The sequence below is a fragment of the Mustela putorius genome, unplaced genomic scaffold, assembly GCF_011764305.1.
Source record: "Mustela putorius furo isolate JIRA1106 unplaced genomic scaffold, ASM1176430v1.1 tig00000056_pilon_pilon_pilon, whole genome shotgun sequence".
Taxonomy (NCBI): Eukaryota; Metazoa; Chordata; class Mammalia; order Carnivora; family Mustelidae; genus Mustela; species Mustela putorius.
The window spans coordinates 1,515,379-1,535,760 of record NW_025421263.1 but is presented as its reverse complement, the minus strand read 5'-3'; the positions used below and the strand labels follow the sequence as shown (position 1 = coordinate 1,535,760).

The 20,382-nt window shown below is 40.8% G+C and overlaps 1 protein-coding gene across 2 annotated transcripts; it reads right to left on the bottom strand.

Moving 5' to 3' along the window:
• Positions 1-332: 332 nt before the first annotated feature.
• On the bottom strand, positions 333-19,828 carry MCM4 (minichromosome maintenance complex component 4). 2 transcript variants are annotated; one of them, XM_004780193.3, is made up of 17 exons: positions 19,737-19,828; positions 19,492-19,575; positions 18,911-19,075; positions 18,389-18,552; positions 18,194-18,295; positions 17,860-17,955; positions 17,683-17,778; positions 16,307-16,445; positions 13,137-13,357; positions 9,901-10,021; positions 7,104-7,363; positions 6,285-6,650; positions 5,701-5,828; positions 4,138-4,345; positions 2,637-2,865; positions 1,939-2,072; positions 333-1,026 (listed from the first exon to the last, which is right to left on the bottom strand). In XM_004780193.3, the coding sequence occupies exons 2-17, from the start codon at positions 19,559-19,561 to the stop codon at positions 934-936; spliced, it is 2,592 nt and encodes an 863-aa protein (XP_004780250.1). In that variant the 5' UTR covers positions 19,562-19,575; positions 19,737-19,828; the 3' UTR covers positions 333-933. The 2 variants fall into 2 exon arrangements, with proteins under 2 accessions (XP_004780250.1, XP_004780249.2); XM_004780192.3 differs by having other exon boundaries at positions 19,690-19,813.
• Positions 19,829-20,382: the final 554 nt, after the last annotated feature.

Sequence of the window (20,382 nt, the reverse complement as noted above, 5' to 3'; positions counted from 1 at the left end):
TTAAATGTCCACCTTTGGCTCAGGTCATAATCACATGGTCCTGGGACTGGATCAGTCCTGCATTGGGCTCCTTGCTCAGCAGGAAGCTTACTTCTCCCTCTGCCTGCCACTCCCCCTGCCTTGCTTTCTCTGATAAATAAATAACATCTTAAACAGAACAAAACAGAACAAAAAAGGATAATGCCTGCTAGGATAAAAGTAAATTGGAACCTATATTATAGTGAATTTCTTTTGTGCATTCTAAAGTACTTATTACCATCATGAATTTCCATGAGTATAACATTTATTAAAGTTATTTTTCTTAATGAAAAATAAAACCAGATAACCAAGTATTACTTAATCAATCATTTATTTAGGAAAAAGTTTACATATTAGGATAAAGTAGAAGTTAACCTAAACCTTAATCATTTACAACCACCCATTTTTTTCATCTTATGGGAGCCATGAGAATAAGCCTCTAGAAGGAATTACACTTGAGAGTTTTAAGAGGGAGAAAGCTCTGGTCCTTCATTACCTCATACTGAATGATATGCCCTGGCTAAGTTTTATCTCATATTACAAAAACTTCAAGCATATGGATGATTGCCTTTAGAAAGTTCAGCACAAAACCATGACCCGTGACTCAGACTGCCATCTCCAAAAAAGACTGACATCCTAACATATACATACATACATATATATGGAAATACACATTAAAAACCCTGGTGCTAAAATAATGGCACTTAAAAAAAATAACCTCAACTGTAAATTGGCACAGTATTTTCACTAAGGATGTTAAATAAGTGAAAACACCCACTTCACTGAACCCAGGTTAGAAGATTTTTATGGAGCCAAATAATGACTTTAAGAATCTATTTCCACAGATAGCAACAGTGGCAGCTCATTGGCCTCTATGCTGCACACATAGGCACACAAGTACAACACCTTAGAGCTTCAGAGCAAGCGGACAGTTTTGCCAGTTACTGTTAAGAAGTCATCATCAGCCAAGGCACGCAGGGCTTCTTCAAACATATCTTTGGTAATAGCCTTTGGGGAAGAGATGAAAACAATTATTTTACACATTAAGTACTCCCTTACCTGTTAGATACGCTGATTTCAATGTAAAGAGCTACCAGTCTCTTTCCTTTTTGGTAGCTGTATACACGTCTTAGGTTCTAACCAGGAGGGTAACCATTTCATGCAGAGGGCCTGAAGACAAATAGATAGGCTTGCTATCTACCCTTATGGTCTGTAGAAATATTCAACTCTGCCCCTGTAGTGCTAATCCAGCTGTAGAAAATATGCAAATGAAAGCAGGCAAATGGCTGACTTGGACCCTGGAGTTCTTTTCACTGGGTAACCCAACTTTATTTACAAAAGGGAACCTGATCATTTCATCATTACCTTGTGATGCATGGCTAATATGCAGGGTTAACACTATTTATCATGGGAAAAAACTGCAAACATCCTAAATGTTCAGCAATCGGTTTAGTAAATGATGGGATAGGCACTCAAAGGGATCTTACCCAATCATTATAAATAATGTTATTCAGCCTATTCACAACACAGATGATGTTGACAGCATATTTTAAATTAAAAAACAAAGAAAAAGCAAGTTATAAAACAGTGTAACTCTAACTATGTTCATATTTCAGAAAGACCACATGTGTACATATACACAAAAACTATTAATAGAACAAAATTTTGTGGTTATTTCTTGATGATGAATTTGTGGGGGACTTTACCTTTTTTTAATCCAGACCTATATTTAATACTTAAATGAAAGAAAAAGATTTTAAAAAACCTCAAAAATGGCGATTCACAGACATGTACCCCTGGGGATAAAAATACATTGTATGTTTATAAAAAAATTTAAAAAACCCCCACAAAAACCTTAATAGAAGTACTAAGGTAAAAAAGAAAATTTCTATTAAGCAAAAAACTCTTATAAACACTTACTATGTCAGACTGTCCCCGGATATCTTCAAAGAGTTGCTGATATTTTAGAGCTGGTGTTTTGCCCTTAGATAAAATAAGTTTTTTCAATGCTTCAGCTAACTCTTCTTTCCGTTTACGAGAGGTGGCACTCATTCCTGATTTAAATGAAAAAAAGAAAGAAAGAAATTAATGAAAATATTTCTGCTACAGGGAAGTGAAGTATTTCAAATTTCCATTAATATTTCTTTAGTAGTGTTGCCACGAAAAAGATTAGGGGACAGTGGCTGAATGCTAAAATATATTCAAAATTTTGAGTTCTGAATTCTGTTTCCAATTTTCTATAAGCCAGTAACTGCTAGTTTCCACTGAAACACAGTCCATGTAATCTATATAGCAAGCAGTCAGTGCTCATTAAGAAATGAATTATTTAAAGTGGACTAACAGAGGTACCTAGACAGCAGAAAAGCTCTGTGAAATTAGATACAACACTGTATGTGCATGCATGTGTCTAAGCATATTTTTCTCAGCTTTTAACAGGATTCTCAAAGAGGCCCTGATCTGAAAAAGGTTAAAAAGTCCGTCATTTCAAATAACTTAATTGTTAGCTCAACTATGAAATACAAATTACTTACATGTTGTGTGTGTGTGCATATGTGCGTGCATGCGTGTGTGTGTGTGTGTATAAATTTCATGTGCTCTTATGTTCAATGCAAACAGACCTGTAGTTAGAATAGATATGTCCACAATGCCAGTCCGGGGGTCAGTGGCAGACTGCTTTAGAGCTTCCCGATGGAGGCGTTTTGCTTCTTCAACATCAACTCCTTCAACTTTACTTGAGAATCGTACTTTAGCGTGGGCTTCTGCTAATCGAATTAATGATTCCAGCTGTCGAGGGTACGCAGAAACCATTCCTCGGCTGCTACCAATCTTCCTCATATCTACATAAGCCTAGTGTAGGCAGGAAAAAAAACAAAAACAAAAACAAAAACTAAAACCAAAACTCCTTGTAACAATACTTTAGTTTTGTGGCTGAACTTTGAACAGTTAGGATTCTGTTAAATAAACTAACGGCGGCCAGGTGCAGTACTGAGGGGAATCAGAAGTCAGATCTAGCCCTGGGCCTTAAAGCTCATCATGAAGGTGGTATCTGATGTGGCTATGAAGAGTGAAGAATCGGGGTGGGCTAGGAGGTGTGTGAGGCTGGCATTCAGGGGACATGGTGTGTTGGGGTAAAGGGCAGGTCACAATTACAGCAGAGGACCAATCAGGGTGCCTGTCTGAAAAAGGTGCTCAGGCACCAACTCTGGTTTACACCTATGCTGAGGGTTTATTTAATGACTGAGGCATGCAAAGATTACTGAAATAATGTTACAAATCTGAGTTGTAGTAAACTCACATATATAACATCACTTTTAATTTAGTTTTATTTTGTTCCAAGATTCATTGTTTATGCACCACACCCAATGCGCTCTATGCAATACATGCCTTCTTTAATACCCACACCAGGCTCACCCAACCCCCTCCCACCACCCCTCCAAAATCTTCAGTTTGTTACTCAGAGTCCACAGTCTCTCATGGTTTGTCTCCTCCTCTGACATCCCCCAACTCACTTCTCTCCAACTCCCAATGTCCTCCGTGAACATCATTTTTTGTTGAGCAACCCTCAAGTATATGATACAAATGGAAAATTATACATCACCTATAACTTTCTTTGAGTATTTTCAGGGGCTTAGTTAGGATATAAAGCCCACTAAGCACCAGGAACCTTTTTAATATAGTGTTTGAATAACTGAATGTGTGATTATGCACTGCTGTCCAAGGGAAAGGCTACAGAAAAGTGAACATCAGGTACTCAAAATTCCTTTTACTTTTTAGAAACAAGCAAATGGAAGCTCAGAGAAATTACATGACTTCTTCAGAGTTACAAAGTTACTAAGTAGCATAACTTCTACTTCGACTCATGTATTCTGAGCTTAAACTTATTGTGTTTACAAACATTTAATTATAAAAAGCTTGTACGACATATATAAAAGAATCTTTTCCCTTTTCTACCTTTAGAAAAGTCAATTTTGCAACATAGGAGAAAAAAGTAGTTATACAAAATAATACGTCATTAACAAAACTACTTTTTAATGGAGATAGTCAGCTAGTGACATTAACGTTATTGGCTACAGGCTCAATAAAAACATTTCTCAGGATTTAAACATGGACATGTGTTACCTCAATGAGAGCCTGGCTGGCTTCTTGGCTCAGACGAGGCATGACCATGCTGTGGGCGTAAGCAATGTAGTCCTTTAGCACTGCCATGTCCATGAACTCCTCTTCCACTTGCTCCTCACTCTGGTAGTATAAAGCGACAAGGTGGTGGGCCAGACGCCTATCATAGGCTTCGTCCTGAGGATCCAGCATGAGGAATATCAAATCAAACCTGAAAAAATATTGTAAAAACATTGTTTTCCTGCTTGGGACACCAATATACCCACATATGTAACTTAAAAATTGCTCCTGTGGCTCCTGGGTGGCTCAGGTGGTTAAGCCTCTGACTCTTGGTTTCGGCGCAGGTCATGATCTCATGGGTCCTGAGATTGAGCACTGCATCAGGTCCGTGCTCAGTGGGAAGCCAGCTGGAGATTCTCCCTCTCTCTCTCTGCTACCCCCTTGCCCCCCTCCCCCGTACACTCTCTCTCAAAATAAATAAATCTTAAAAAAAAAATTTGCTTCTGAGCCACCTAGGCATGATCAGTGAATGTATGTGTAGTCAGAGCTGCCAAGGAAGAATTAAGAGTCTGCTCTCCAGGGGTGCCTGGCTGGCTCAGTCATCAGGCATCTGCCTTTGACTTAGGTCATGATCCTCGGGTCCTGGGATCGAGCCCCCCATCAGTCTCCCTGTTCTGCGGGAAGCCTGCTTTTCCTTCTCCCGCTCCCCTTGCTCGTGTTCCCTCTTTGTGGTCTCTCTTAAAAAAAAAAAATGATAATTTTGAAGATTGTAAGATTTAAAGGAAAAAGCATTCAACTGTTTTGGGAAAAAAAACAAAAAACAGAACAGAACTCTGGAACAAAGTTGAATAATTAAAATCTAAAATCTGGGGCGCCTGGGTGGCTCAGTGGGTTAAAGCCTCTGCCTTCAGCTCAGGTCAGATCCCAGGGCCCTGGGATGGAGCCCCACATTGGGCTCTCTGCTCAGCAGGGAGCCTGCTTCCCTTCCTCTCTCTCTGCCTGCCTCTCTGCCTACTTATGATCTCTGCCTGTTAAATAAATAAATAGAATCTTAAAAAAAATACATAAAATCTAAAATCCATTTATGAAATACTATAAATAACTACTATAATAAGGTAAAATACTATTTATAAAATACTATTACAACCCATTAATGAAATCAGTATTTGTAGCAGTGGCATTGAGAAAAACTGGATTATAATTCTACTTTAACAAATTTAATTTTTCAGAACCTTATCTGTCATGTGAAGCTTTTCTCTGTACTTGATGATATTCTTTAGCGACTTTAAGGCAGAGATGAGCAGCAAGTGATGGGCTTCTGAAAAGGATGTCAAGGTGAAATGTCCTAACAGCTTCAAAGAATGAATAAATGTTAAGGTGCTACCTGATAGCTGAGTAGAGAAACACAGTCCTTGCCATGAAAACCTGACCACCCCTATTAGAAAATTTTGCTTTAGAGTGAAGAGCTTATGATGCTAGTAGTGGTTGAATTTTATTATTTCCCTTTATCTCACCCTGAAAATTCTACAAATGAGCAAAGTAAGCATCTTCTTTATGTTCTCATACCTTGATAATAAAGTGTGAGGTAGCTGGATATTTTCAATGGTCGTTTTTTTAGGATTCCATTGAGACTCAATAGGATTTGCTGCTGCCAGGATAGAGGTGCGAGCATTGAGCTGACAAATAATCCCAGCCTACCAGAGAAAACAGTGCAGTTAGAAACTTCACCCTGATGCTGGCAGGAACCACGTGAGCTATCTTCACCTGGAGTGCACTTTGCCGTACATCCACCGTCACCAAGAGTCACACACATCACCTTGTGTGTGTGATGATACCAACAGATTTATCTGGGACAATGCCATCCTCAGATTCATGCCAACAATCATATTCTAGACAAATGTATGCTGTAACTACATTCTTCTCAGAAACTAAACCCCTGCATAACATTTAGGACAAACTCAAGTTCTAGGAATACCACATATTAGTGGGTTACTATAGCAAAAAAGATGAAAGAGGAAATACTCAAAGATATTTAGCTGAAACCTAATAGGAAAAGTAGTCATGAGTTTCCCAAAGTTAGAACCAAGGTGAATATGGGTGCTAGATTTCTAAGTGTACCCATGTTGACACATGGAGAACGGGCCTCTCACCTTTGCAATTGAAAGAGTCTGCTGTTCCATGACTTCATGAAGTACTGATCTTGTACTTTCATTCATCTTGTCAAATTCATCAATACAGCAGATACCATTGTCACTCAGAACAAGGGCACCAGTCTGCAAGACAAGCTGCCTCGTCTCAGGGTCTTTCATCACGTATGCAGTGAGGCCTACTGCACTGGAGCCTTTCCCAGATGTGTACTGGCCCCTGGGGACTAGATTGTACACATACTGCAGCAGCTGGGACTTGCTGGTCCCAGGATCACCACACAACAGGATGTTGATCTCAGCACGAAATTTGCCTCTTCCTGTGTGACTAAAATCCTTTCTTGTTCCACCAAAGAGCTGAAGCAAGATTCCCTAAACAAAAATGTTTAAACATTCACTGACTACAGAGCAATTGATCTAGTTTAAATGTTAGAGGTATTTTCTTATCCTGTGAATAAAAAATTATAATTAAATTAAGGCAATGTATAAAGAGGAAAGTGCTTTAAATGAACTAACCAATTTATATAGACTCACATACCAGTGTGCCAGAATGGTGGCTATGTAAATCTCTATTCTGATCCCATCTAGCTTTTGTTATTCTTTAGAAACATTTAATTTCAATGTAGATATGAGGAAATGGACAATGACCAATTCTTTTCAACCAATAACCAAGTCAGATGGTAAGCACCTTGCTCTGTGGAACACCCAACAGTTCTTATTCTTTAGGGATGGGGTGGGGGTGGTAGTGATAGAAGGGGCACATATTCGTGCCTTTTGATCTCAAAGAACTATAAATCCTGATCAAAGTTAAAAGTCCACTGTTACCTTCTTTATATCTTCATGTTCATAAATACTCGGAGCCAAGGCTGAAGCAAGTCTCTCATAAATGTCTGGCTTTCTAGAAAGTTCCTTGAGCAATTCCACCCGTTTCTCTGAAAAAAGTTTCTGCTCTGCTTCTTCATCAAAGCCATGCAGGCGTTTTGCATCAGTTTTCCGATAGTGAATGACATCAATGTGGGTTTTGTAGACAGACTTCACATTACTTACTCTTGAATTGACTCGGATAGGAACAGCTCGATAGATACCTGAGGGCACAATCAAGAGATATGCTTTTACCTTCCCCTAAATGGCACATAAACTAGCAGACAGCAGGCAGCACCTAAGAGACCTGAGGGCTGGCAGTGGAGGTGAGTTTTGAGCATACTGCCTTCATGACCTTCCTAGAGTCAAGGATTCGCCTATACTGCAAAGCTCCCTGGTGAAAATGGCAAGGCAAGTTGGAAAAAACACAGGTTTTATTTATTTATTTGTTTGTTTATCAGAGAGAGAGAGGGAGAGAGACCGAGCACAGGCAGACAGAATGGCAGGCAGAGGCAGAGGGAGAAGCAGGCTCCCCGCCGAGCAAGGAGCCCGATATGGGACTCGATCCCAGGACGCTGGGATCATGACCTGAGCCGAAGGCAGCCGTTTAACCAACTGAGCCACCCAGGTGTCCCAAAACACAGGTTTTTTAAAAAAGCAGACCTAAAAACGTGTTCATCTATAACCATCCATTAGCTCTATGATCTTGGGCACCTGAGTACAACCATACTGCATATAATCACTCTGAGATTTAAATGAAATTACTTTGCTTTCAGCATAATGCTGGCTTACAGCTGTGTTCAATAAACAGTATTTTGAAACAGTTTTTTCATTTCTTTTAAGCTGAATGTACAGAATCTGCTTAGTAATTATTTGACTAGAACAAAGTACTAAAATCCTGTACCAAAAATTTGGAAAGGAAATACTAAAAAGCTCTTTTAAAAACTACTCAAATAAGTAAATAAAATCTTTAAAAAGATTACTCAAAAGTTATTTCACAGACTAGACTGTCTATAGAGTCAGAGGTAAAGATACAGTAAAAGAAATATTACTACATGTTATTAATAACAAGAAGTGTTTCTAGGTGAATGGGCATGCCCTAGCACACTTCCTAAAGAATATAATTTAAGAACATTAGAAGAAATAAATGAGTAATCAGCCCTCAACCATACCAACTCATTTGTTTTTCAAAAAGAAGTTTCCCAAACTGACATCTGTGATGTTTATCTTTTTTTGACTTTCAATCCAGAAGGCTTGGACTCTGGGATAATCCAATTTCTTGCAGCTTTCTGAGGAGCAACTATCTGCTCTATCACAGGCTTCTTAGCAACACATCATAGATCACCAATCCTTTTATTTAATAGGTCAATGTAATTCTTTTTTAAAACATTAAAAACCAGTTCATATGTAGCATTCTGAGAGTACACAACCTCCTTTATGGTAAGCTGAATTAGGGACAGATAACTGTTTAAAGTGTCTACTTATTTTTACTGGTGCTTGCAATGATTCTTCATCACAGAACAACTTCAATATTTATTTTACATCTATATGGTGCTTTCCACAGCTCCCCTCCCCAAACACATTCATCTGTATAATCACATTAATTCTACTTGGCAGTTGAGGATATTAAAATAGATTAAATACTTTATCAAAGGTTTCAGACCAATATAGGGTGGCAGAACAAGGATTGCACAACTTTCACTAATGACACATTCTTTCATATTGTTAATGAACTACAAGTGCTTTTATAACTTAAGGTTGTTATAGGCAACCGTTGGGCTACACCTACTGTGGAGACACAGGATGAGAAGTCTTAACTCACAGAACACAACTAATGGGTTACATTAAGAGCTGCAGCCACTCCCTGGATTCAGTCCCCACCTTGACCTCAGTGAACTCTGCCTGCTATTCACAGCACCTTTGAGAAACCAGGTGCTTATCCTACTCTGAAGCATCAAGAGAAAGACTGGCATATTCACGTGGTAGAGTAGAATAAGCACTTTCTTGGCCAGGAGAGAAGGAGAAACCTTGCGTCACAGATTACCACATAACCTCAGCTACAGTGATCTGAAAGTCTCTGAATCTCTACTTCCTATAAAAATACCACAATGTGAGGCACCTGGATGGCTCAGTCAGTTAAGTGTCTGCCTTCGGAACAGGTCACGATCCCAGCATCCTGGGATCAAGCTCAACATCCGGCTCCTTGCTCAGTGGGAAGCCTGTTTCTCCCTCTCCCACTCCCTCTGCCTATGTTCCCTCTCTGGCTGTATCTCTGTCAAACAAATAAATAAAATCTTAAAAAAAAAACCCACAAACCACAACGTAACTCTGCAAGGTACTCTGACCCATTTCCTCTCTATAATAAGTAAATGTTAACCCTAGCTGTACATTTGGGAAGTGGCAAATTATTTAAAATTCCAGGTTGGTGAGTGCTGCTTCCTGAAGCTGCTGGTAGAACTCCAATCTTACCAATACTAGCCTTGTCTGAGCTGTTTTCTCCAGATACCAGTGCTATCAGGTCAAAATACACTTATAGCTCTGGAACACTGAAACAGTAAAGAGCAAGCAACAGCAGACAACACATTGAAAGGTTCCACCCTGCTAAGTAAAAAGTGAATAAAGCATTATAGGCAGGACCGGGCTTCAGGCCAATGAATTCATGACCAAGCGAAAGGACTGACTAAAAAGCATAAAAAAACCCCAAACAAATAAAAAAAACCCCAAGGCATACTTATCTCATTAATATAATCTACATTCTAACCTGTAACATTCACTCTGTCTCCAGGCTGAACCTTGTCAACAAGATCATTGTGAGCAAAAAGGATGACAGTGTGAGGCGTCTGCCCTGCAGGCATATCTTCAGGAGACTCTTGGAGTTTGATCTGAAAGAACAGAGGAAACAGATAACTCAGGAAATGACAAGCACAATTTAGACAAAACTGCCCATCTTTGTACCACTTACAGATAACTATTTTTGATGTTACCACATTTCTACTTTATAAAAAGATTTCACTTATTTATTTTAGAGAGAGCGCACATGTGCATGTGTGTACACCCAAATGGGGGAGGTCTGAAGGAGAGGGAGAGAAAGCAGACTCCCAGCTGAGCACATAGGAGCACCTGACACCCTGAGCCAAGATCAAGAGTCTCACACTCAAGCGACTGAGCCCTACCACATTTATTTTTAAAACACCATTCTCGGGGCATCTGGATGGTTCAAATGGTTTTAGTATCTGCCTTTGGCTCAGGTCATGATCCAGGGCCCTGGGAAGAGCCCCACATCAGGATCCCTGCTCGGTGGGGAGCCTGCTTCTCCTTCTGTCTCCCCTCAGTTGTGTTCATGTTCTCTCTGAAATAAATAAAATCGTAAAAAAATACCATTCTTTGTTTTTATCTCCAGATAGCCAACATTTTTTTTTAAACCTTTAATGTGACATAAACATACATTTGTAAGGATTATTGTTTACATACAAATTCCCCTATTTGGGAGACAGCCGTAATTTGTGAGACTGTTTTTCACCATTTCAAGGATGTAGTGAACATTTCTTTGCATACACGTTTGTCTAAATTTCTAATTATGTTTTTAGCAATTACTTCTCATAGATTTCCAAGGTGGAGAAGTACACACTTTTCAGATTCCTGGTTAAGTACTTTGGTGCATCTCTCCTATTCACTGTGTGCATCTCATAAACACTTGGCCTGGTTACTCACACAGCAGTATTGGCTGAGCACTTGGCCTGGTTCTAGGTGCTGGGGACTCCACAGTGAATGAAGTCTTCCCTTGGAGTGGAGTGAGGACAAATAATGCACAAACATACAAGTGAGCATATAACATTTGGCAGTGACACACGTAATAAAAGGAAAAAAGAGTAAGGAGCATGAGCAGTGGGGGTGGAGGAGATGCTTTTCACAAGGCAAGGTTAGGGAAGGCTTTTCTCAGATCAAGCAACCTCTAGGCAAAGATTTAAGGATATTAGGGAGGAAGCCGTGTGTTCTGTAGGTTAAGAACAACAAGTGTCAATGGTCCTGAGGCAAACCTGTGCTTGGTTGAGAAGCTTGGTTGTTTCATAAGGAAATGGTTGAGACACTGACAGTGAGGTCTGTGGGTATGAAGGTGTGTTGTGGTGTTATCGGGTCATGGAGTTTGGAAACTACTCTAGGATAGTTTTATTTCAAGCCAGTTTGGGAGTCTCTGAAGCATCCTAAGAAAGAATATTACACTAAAAACGACCTGGGAGCACGCTTCCATATTTGTATCATAGGTCTCAGCACCATGCTGGCATGAGTTGAGGTACATTTGCTCCAATTATTGGTAGCAATATTAGATGAAAATTTCTATCTATAATTAATTTTCAATTCTTTGGTTAGTAAAAACATTCAACACTTCTTCACATTTGCTAGTATTTTTCTTATTGACTCCCCATAAAGGAAATTAGCTTTGTAGTATTTTGACCATATTCTATTTAAATTTTAGAAAGTTGTTTTAACATTACAGCAAAATTCAAAAAACTTAACAGTCCTTGTCCCTGTGCCTACTTTAACACCATTACAATCACAGCAAATAAACAATTTTTACTTTTCCCACTTATTCCTATGTTGTTTTGATAACTTCATCTTAATATTTTCATTATTAAAGGGGTGACTGGGTGGCTCAGTCAGTTAAGCATCTGACTCTTGGTTTTGGCTTTTGTCATGATCCCACAGTTGTAAGACTGAGCCCTGTGTGGGGCTCTGCACTCAGTGTGGAGTTGCTTCATTCTTTTTCCCTCTCCCTCCCCCTGTTCTCCATCCTATGGGCACACTCCCTCTCTCTCTCTAGAATAAAATCTTAAAAAAAAAAAAAAAATCATTAAAGACACAAAAACCAAACTTGCTTTACAATAAAATTTGAGAAAGACTTCAGAAAAATTGTCAACTCATTCTGTATCAATGGGAACAGCTGAAAAATGACAAAATTTAACTAATGTTTACTGATATAATTTTCAAAATATTTTATTTTTAAGTATTCTCCACACCTAACGTGGGGTTCAAACTTACAACTCTGAGATCAAGAGTCGCCTGCTGTACCAACTGAGCCAGCCAGGCACCCCAATTTTTACTGATCTTAGATGTTTCATATACTTTTATCTGACATACTAAATTTTTTAAAATAAGCTTAAGTATTTCCTATAGAAACATCTCAAATTAAATTTTTTAAAAAGATTTTAGGGCACCTGGGTGTCTCAGTTGTTTAAGCATCTGCCTTCGGCTCAGGTCATGAGCCCAGGGTCCTGGGATGGAATCACATGAGGCTTCTCTTTCTCTTTCTCCCTCTGCCCTCCCCTCTGCTCATGTGTACTCTCTCTCTCTCAAATGAATAAAACCTTAAAAAAAAAAAAGGGAACATTTATTTTGGGGTGGGGGGAAAGCAGGAGGGAAGTAAGGGATAGAGGTAGTGGGAGAAAAAAAGCCTAAAGACTCCACACTGAACACAGAGCTGGATGTGGGGCTTGATCCCTCAACCTTGCTGAAAGCAGATGCTTACAAACTGTGCCATCCAGATACCCCTCAAATTAAGTTTATTAAGTCAAAAAGTGGAATAGTGAGGAAAAAAATAGTGAAAGAATGTGTTTTCTTATTTAAACTTTAAAAAAAAAAAGGTATTTATTTATTTGACAGACATAGATCACAAGTAAGCAGAGAGACAGGCAGAGACATGCAGAGACAGGGGGGGAAGCAGGCTCCCTATTGAGCAGAGAACCTGATATGGGGCTCGATTCCAGGACCCTGAGATCATGACCTGAGCCAAAGGCAGAGGCTTTAACCCACTGAGCCGCCAAGGCACCCCAGAATGTGTTTTTCTTATTAGAAAGTATTTTAGGCCATGAGAACGTGGTATATAATCATGACCTGGTGCTCACTGGCAATAAAAAAGGAAAAGCCCCATCCCAAACCTGAAGCCCTAAGCACCAATATGCCAATGGGGATGCCTCCCAAGGCACCCAAGAAGGCACATACCATCTGTTTGTCAGAGAACACAGAGCGGTTGTGGATCAGTGCCATGCTGTGAGTGGTGTGGCAGCGCTCACAAACAGAGGGCTCAGCAATGCGGCCACGGTCAATCTCTACCCGGGCTGTGTGGGCACACACTTGGCACTGGAAGAAGGCCTCTTGCATCTCTGGAATCAGCTGGGATGTCCTGATTACCATGCCACTGATGGCAATGAGCTGGTCGATGTCTGTAAGGAGTTGGGGAGAGAGGTCAGCTTATCCATCAGCCACTGCCTGCAGCCCAGAAAGTAGTGGTCTCTTCCTTGAGCTATATTCCTGCCAGGGCAGGTCTAGGTGTGCCGTTGAGCCCAGGAGAATCTTACTGGGGATGGCTGTGGTCACAGGGAGGTGCTATGGTCAGGGAATGCATGTTTCATTGGGTATCCTCAGGTCTGGCCTGGGATGCCCTTCCTGTGTTGTCTTCCTTCTTCTCAACTCTGCTGGCCCTCTGGCCTTCTGCCCGAAGGCCCACTGTCCAATAGGCATCCACCATCTTTCTGCTTATCTACCTCCTGTTCCCCTCCACCTTCTGGGTTTGCATTAGAAGCTTTACACTTCTGCCTCCTTTGCCGCATGGCCTTCTTCCTCACACACTGTATTATGCTGAAGTCCTGATGCTCAGTGTATGTGAAATGCATTGGCTCCAGAGCCAGATGATCTGGACAGAGTACCTGTGTGACCCTGGGGACACCTTAGCCTCTCTGTGCCCTTCTACACAAGACAGTAATGGCATCTGCCTTACATTTGTTAAAGATTAAGAGCCTGCATACATCAAGCCTTATAAGAACAGTACTTAGCAGAAATAAGCACTATACAACTTAGACAATCATTACTATTTATATAAGAAAGACTTGGTACAGAATATTTTTCACTTTTGCACCTGGTTCCTCTACAGTTTGGACCATCCCTGACAAGAAAACTTTTACCCAATTCATTCCCACTGTTAGTTCCAAACGAGTTACACTGTTATTCATAGTCAACAAAACATGGTCTGTAGTTAGCCACAACTGGCCTTGCAGATTGCCACAGCCTTTCAGTACTTATTGCTGCCTCACAAGTTCTTTCCCACTTGGTCTTGTCCTCCCTTCTACTTACTTAAAAATCTTCCTTCCCTCCCTCCCCACCAATCCTTATTCTACTTTAAAAAGTAACCTTTGTGGGTGCCCGGGTGGCTCATAGGGTTAAAGCCTCTGCCTTCTGCTCAGGTCATGATCCCAGGGGCGAGCTCTCTGCTCAGAGTGGGGAGCCTGCTCCCTCCCTTCTCTCTCTGCCTGCCGTGGTCTGCCTACTTGTGATCTTTGTCAAATAAATAAATAAAATCTTAAAAAAATAAAAAATAAAAAGTAACATCTATAGTAAGTTACAGAAATCAATACAAAAACTTTTGTTGGGGCACCTGGGTGGCTCAGTGGGTTAGAGCCTCTGCCTTCAGCTCAGGTCATGATCCTAGGGTCCTGGGATCGAGCCCCGCATCAGGCTCTCTGCTCAACAGGGAGCCTGCTTCCTCCTCTCTCTCTACCTGTCTCTCTGCCTACTTGTGATCGCTGTCAAATAAATAAATAAAATCTTAAAAAAAAAAAAGTTTAAAACTTTTGAAATTAGTTGGGTATTTGGCAATCCCTCTTCATCTGAAATTATGATAATCTCCAGTCTTAGCCTTCATGTACCAATGCTCTGCCCCTGAAAAATGAACTGCAGCACTCTCAGTTTCCTACATCCTTCAGTGTCTCCACTGAATACCCTATCACAAAGTAGGGTAAGGAACCAATTTCATAAGAACATATGTATCCTTTAATCAACAGTGAACTCCAACATTTGTTCCTTTGTTAGCTGTTGTATTTTCTTATACTGACATTTGTGTCCTTTGCGCATTCACCTATAGGACTGTTTATAAATTCTCAGCAGTTTTTATATCTTAATCTTCATACATGGCAAATACCATGTTTGTCTTATATTTTCACTCCTATGGCCACTGTCCAGCTTAGGACCCTGCTGCTCCATACTAGAGCTACTATTAAAAAGTCTCTGAACTGAACTTTAACACACCTTATACCTGGCACACTACACTCACCATGAGATCCTCAAGAGTGGTAAAATCTTTCTCACTTTCTTCTGAAAAAGTATCAATTGCTCCCTACTGACTTTGGAATAAAAATCTGTATTAAATTGGAATTCAAAGCTCTTCAGGACCGACTTTCCAGTCCTAACACAAACACTACCTCTCTTACTTCTGGCCTCAGCCAGCACTTACTATCTGCATATAGCTCTGCTTTGCTTCTGCCTACAGAAGCCCAGAGTGAATTCCCTCGTGTCTGCTTTCCAAATCCTTACTGTAACTAAAATTTCTCTTTCACCATGAACTCGTCCCCCCTCCTTGGGCTAAGACATCCCTTGCACTGCTCTATTGGCCTATGTTTTTTTTTTTTTTATTTACTTTTCCAGCTAGATTTTTTTTTTTTTACAAGACTTATTTAATCATTTGAGGGGAGGAGGAATCCTCAAGTAGACTCCCTGCTGAGTGCGGACTTGAGATCATGACTTAAGCCACAATCAAGAGTTGGATGCTCAACCCATGGAGCCATCCAGGTACCCCACAAACCAGATTCCTATAAGCTCCAAAGCAGGGATCATATTTTGTATTTGTTTTCTGCAGTGATTTTGAAAATATGCCTACTTAGTAACTGAAAAACTATTACATTTGGGCAAGTTCACCTTAAGATAAAGAACTGTCAAGAGTTATAACATATATATTTTTTAAAAGATTTTATTTATTTATTTGATGGAGATCACAAGTAGGCTGAGAAGCAGGCAGAGAGAGAGGAAGGGAAGCAGGCTCCCTGCTGAGCAGAGAGCCTGATGCATCCCAGGATCCTGAGATCACAACCTAAGCTGAAGGCAGAGGATTTAATCCCCTGAGCCACCCAGGTGCCCTGAGAGTTACAACATCTTTTATGTAATTTCAGTTAAGTTAAAAGAAGGCAGGGTTGGTTCAAAGGCATATAGGGTAAATCAATCTGCCATATATTTAGTCAATTTATAATCTATTACCACCACTATCACATATACAATTCTTTTAAAATTCCTTGATGAAATAAGATTTTATTTTTATGTATTTTCCTGCTATTAAAAAATATTACCTTCTGGATTCAGGTTTCTCATATTCTTCGTCTTTAATGCATTGAATGGTCTTACTTGAATCTGATGTTCCAAAATTGAATCAGGGTAACGGTCAAAGAAGATTTCATTGACAGCCATGTCAAAGGTTGGGATAACTTCCTATAAAAATGAATTTAAAGAAGCCAAGCTGTGTTTATATTGCCACCTTAGAATTAAATACCAGAAATAAGGGATTTCATATTAGTGAAGTATAAAAAGAAATACATCTGGCATAAATCTTAAGTATCACTTGTATATAATCACAAACATATTGTTTAAAGACTTTAGGTACATTGAGACTGAGCTCTCTCACCCCTGCATATTTTCATAATGGTTAGGTGTGATCATATATATGAATACTTCACAATGTACTGACATATCTTGGGCTTTTAATTAGTAATGAAAAGCTTTTGATCTCATACTTTTATGTTAGTGAACTTGACCAAGGTGATACAGCTAAAGATCAAGATACAAAACCAAGTCTGCTTGCCTCCAAAGCCTACAACTAGAATAAATATAGCTGATACTTCAATAATAAAATTTGACCTAAAGCTTAAAAGAAAAAGGTTATAGGGCGCCTGGGTGGCTTAGCTGGTTAAGCGCCCCGACTCTTGATTTTGGCTCAGGGCATAATCTTGGGGTTGTGAGATCGAGCTCTGTGTCAGGTTCTGCACTGGGTCTGGAGCTTGCTAAAGATTCTTTCTCCCTCTTCCTCTACCCCTCCCACCCCCCCAAAAACAAACAAACAAACAAAAAACAATTAAAAAAGAAAAGGATTACAACAAGGTTAACATAATCAGCTATGGATGGCACAAAGTGTAATGTGCTTATTTATAAAATATTTTTGCTTAAGGGATGCCTGAGTGGCACCGTTGAGTGTCTGACTCTGCATTTCAGCTCAGGTCATGATCTCGGATCATGAGAACCAGCCCCAACTGGGGCCCTGCACTGAGCCTGGAGTCTGCTTCAGACTATCTATCCCTCTCCCTCTGCCAACCACCCCCTGCCACCTCCTATGTGTGTGTACTTTCTCTAAAATAAATAACTCTTAAAAAATTTTTTTTTCACTTAAGATAGTTTACTTCATCCAACCGAAGTAGCTATCAATTTTAAGATTCATCATTACTTTAAATACTATTAAGAAAGAACCTGCCAATTAGACTATGGCCTGTGACTATTTTGGAAATATGAAAGTATGAGAAAATGTTCATCTTAAAGGAGAAGAGTATGATTTTCTTAAGTTTTTGTGCTCTGGAGGCATTTTCTTTCTGTTACCCAGGAAATTCTGCTATTCAAAAACCCTCTAGGTGTTCTGGATGTTTACTATAATTCGGTAAGGTCAAAATCAAAATCTTACCTGTGGGTAGCAGATGAGCTGTCTGTATAGATTTTTGTCAAATGATTTTATGTGTTCGCAGTTTACATTTAAAAATGGCTCCCCGATGACATTAATCTAGAAGAGAAAACAAACAAGTTATGTTCTGCTAATTGTCTTAAAATGCATTAATTTGATTTTATAAGACCATTTGATTACCTCCCCAAGTCGTTGCATGTACAGAGGTTCAGTAATATCTATGCCAATATTTTCTTCTTCTTTAGCCAGAGGGTCAATAAAACGTTGAAGGAATCTCTTGATGTTGAGAGAAAAAGAGTAAGTCTGATGCATTTAGGAATAACTACTCAAATGCAAAAAATCATGAGAATGTTCCTATTTGGAGACAGATATAAATGGTATTTTTTTCTTTTTAAAAAAATCAACAATTCTAAGCCACCTAAAAACCTACCCAAGTGCTATAGCTACTTAGATACTGTTTATAAATCTTTCTCCCAGCATTTTCAGAACCCTAAAGTATTAACATACAGCTTACCTGAAAATTTTCTTTGCATGTTGACACATTTACGTCTGTTCCCCAAATCACAAGTTTTTGTCCCAGAGACTGCTCACTTGCCACTATATCTTCTGTTGCTGGCTATACAGAAAAATATGATAGAACGAGTTAATGGGGAATTACCCATTTTATGTTCCCCAAATGCTGCTAACAGAAGACCTACTGTATACTCACCACATCAGACTGCAAATCCACCTGCAGGCCCTTCCGTGCAGACCCCAGGTCAGGCCTCTGCCTCACAGGTGTGCCTCTAGCACCACTCCTTGGGGTTCCCTCCACCCGAGAGCTGGGAGTGCCATATGTCAGTGGTGAACTAACATCAAAGTCCACGGGAATTGCTATAAAAACAAAATATGAAAATCTACAATAAAATTCTGATAGCCTATCAAATCCTAAACTACAGCATGTTGACTTAAGTCATCTAAGAACAAGAGCAAATATTCCTTGAAACCTGTGGCAGTTAAGTTAACCTGCGGCAATTAAGTTAAGAGGGCTATTAAAGCTTCTAGTAAAAACCCACCAAATTTTTTCTTCTCTGTTCACTAAGTCTTAACATGTATCTATCTCCGTATTGGTGGTGAGCATACTAGCTCGTGTAGGGTTACATCAACTACCCATTAACAAACCAGCAAATATGAGCAGCTAAAGCATCCCTATATCAACCACAGTAGAACTTAGATCCTGCCAAAATCATACCTGAGGAATGTATCTGAGCAGGGCTGGAAAATAACGTATCCTGCGCGGCAGGGCTCTGCAGGTCAGCTCCAGGTGAGGTCGGCATGGGCTGTAACTCTCCTGTAGAGGTAGAATCTTCGCCCCTACGTCTCTGATATGGTGACGACCTGGCATCTTCACTTCGAGCTTGTGACATACAAAACAGAAAAGACGGCCATCAACTCTCCTGTTTGGTCTTCTGGGAATTCCATCAAGTCTCTTGGGAACAAATACAAACCAAACAAAACGGAGACAGATAGGCACGGACACTTTTAAAGATTAGAAAACAGGTTGGAAAAGGAGGAAACGAGGGCCTAGCACTTACTGCCTCTCCCTCTCTTTCTCACACACACACACAAATACACACATACACACACACACACACACACACACACACACAAGAATAGGCAAAGCCGTCCGCATATCTTATTCCACCTGGGCCTTAAAGACTGCTCTCAGAGCTAGAAACCAGGCTCGGCCAGGTTTCTCTGTGGTGGCGGGAAAAAGCCAGAAGAGGGGATGGAGGATAATGAGGCGGGCTTGACTCACGGGAAGGGACTTACGCGTCTGCGCAGGTGTGACCCGCCCGCGCCGACTGCCGCGGCGGCTCGGGGTAGACGACGGGGACGACATGGTGCTGGTGGAACCTGCGCGAGAAAAGGGCAGGTTCCACCCGCCTCCGCCCCCAGCTTCCCCCATCCCACTGCACAGATACCCTCGCTGGGGTCCTCATCCCGCCACCCCGGCCCGCACGCTCCTACCCGGGAAATCCGCTCCGCGCCGACGCCCGCAAGGAACCCGGACGCACCCGGTGGATAGCTCTCCTCTACACAGCAAGAGTGGAGCAAGGTTTCGCGCCAGCTGCCCGTCGTCAACGCCCTCGGCGGTGCCCCACCAATCACAGCAGCGCTCTGGCATGGCTCCGCCTCCGGGAGGCGCCACTGCGAGCCAACAGGGGGTACTGAAAGGCCTCCTCCAGCGCCCCACGGAAAGCAGACTCTAGCCTTGCTCGGTGCCCCCCTCCGTTTAGGTGGTCTGGCCCCCTGCTAGACCTCGTTTTCGCGGGAAACCTGGGGAGGACGGTCGGATTAAGTTCACAGACAGGGTGACTACGCAGTGTTGTTGGCTAAGGAGAAAATTCTTTATCCCTTAAGCATCTTCATTGCTAAAGACATTACACATGCACTTCTCACTCTTTATTAAGGAACAACTATGTAGATTTTGACGCAAGCCTCTAGATTGTCTTTTTTGTTTTCTGTCTCCGGTATTTAGTCAACTCTAATTCATCAACCACCCTCCCCATCTATTTCCGGAGGTTAAACTGCTAGATTCCTGTTTCTAAGCTTCCATGTATGCATGCCCAGTGTATTGTATGTATGTAACACACTCATTGTCCTGCCACTATCTTAACTGACATCTAAAGGGCTTTTCCTACATTGAAGACCCCTCCTTTC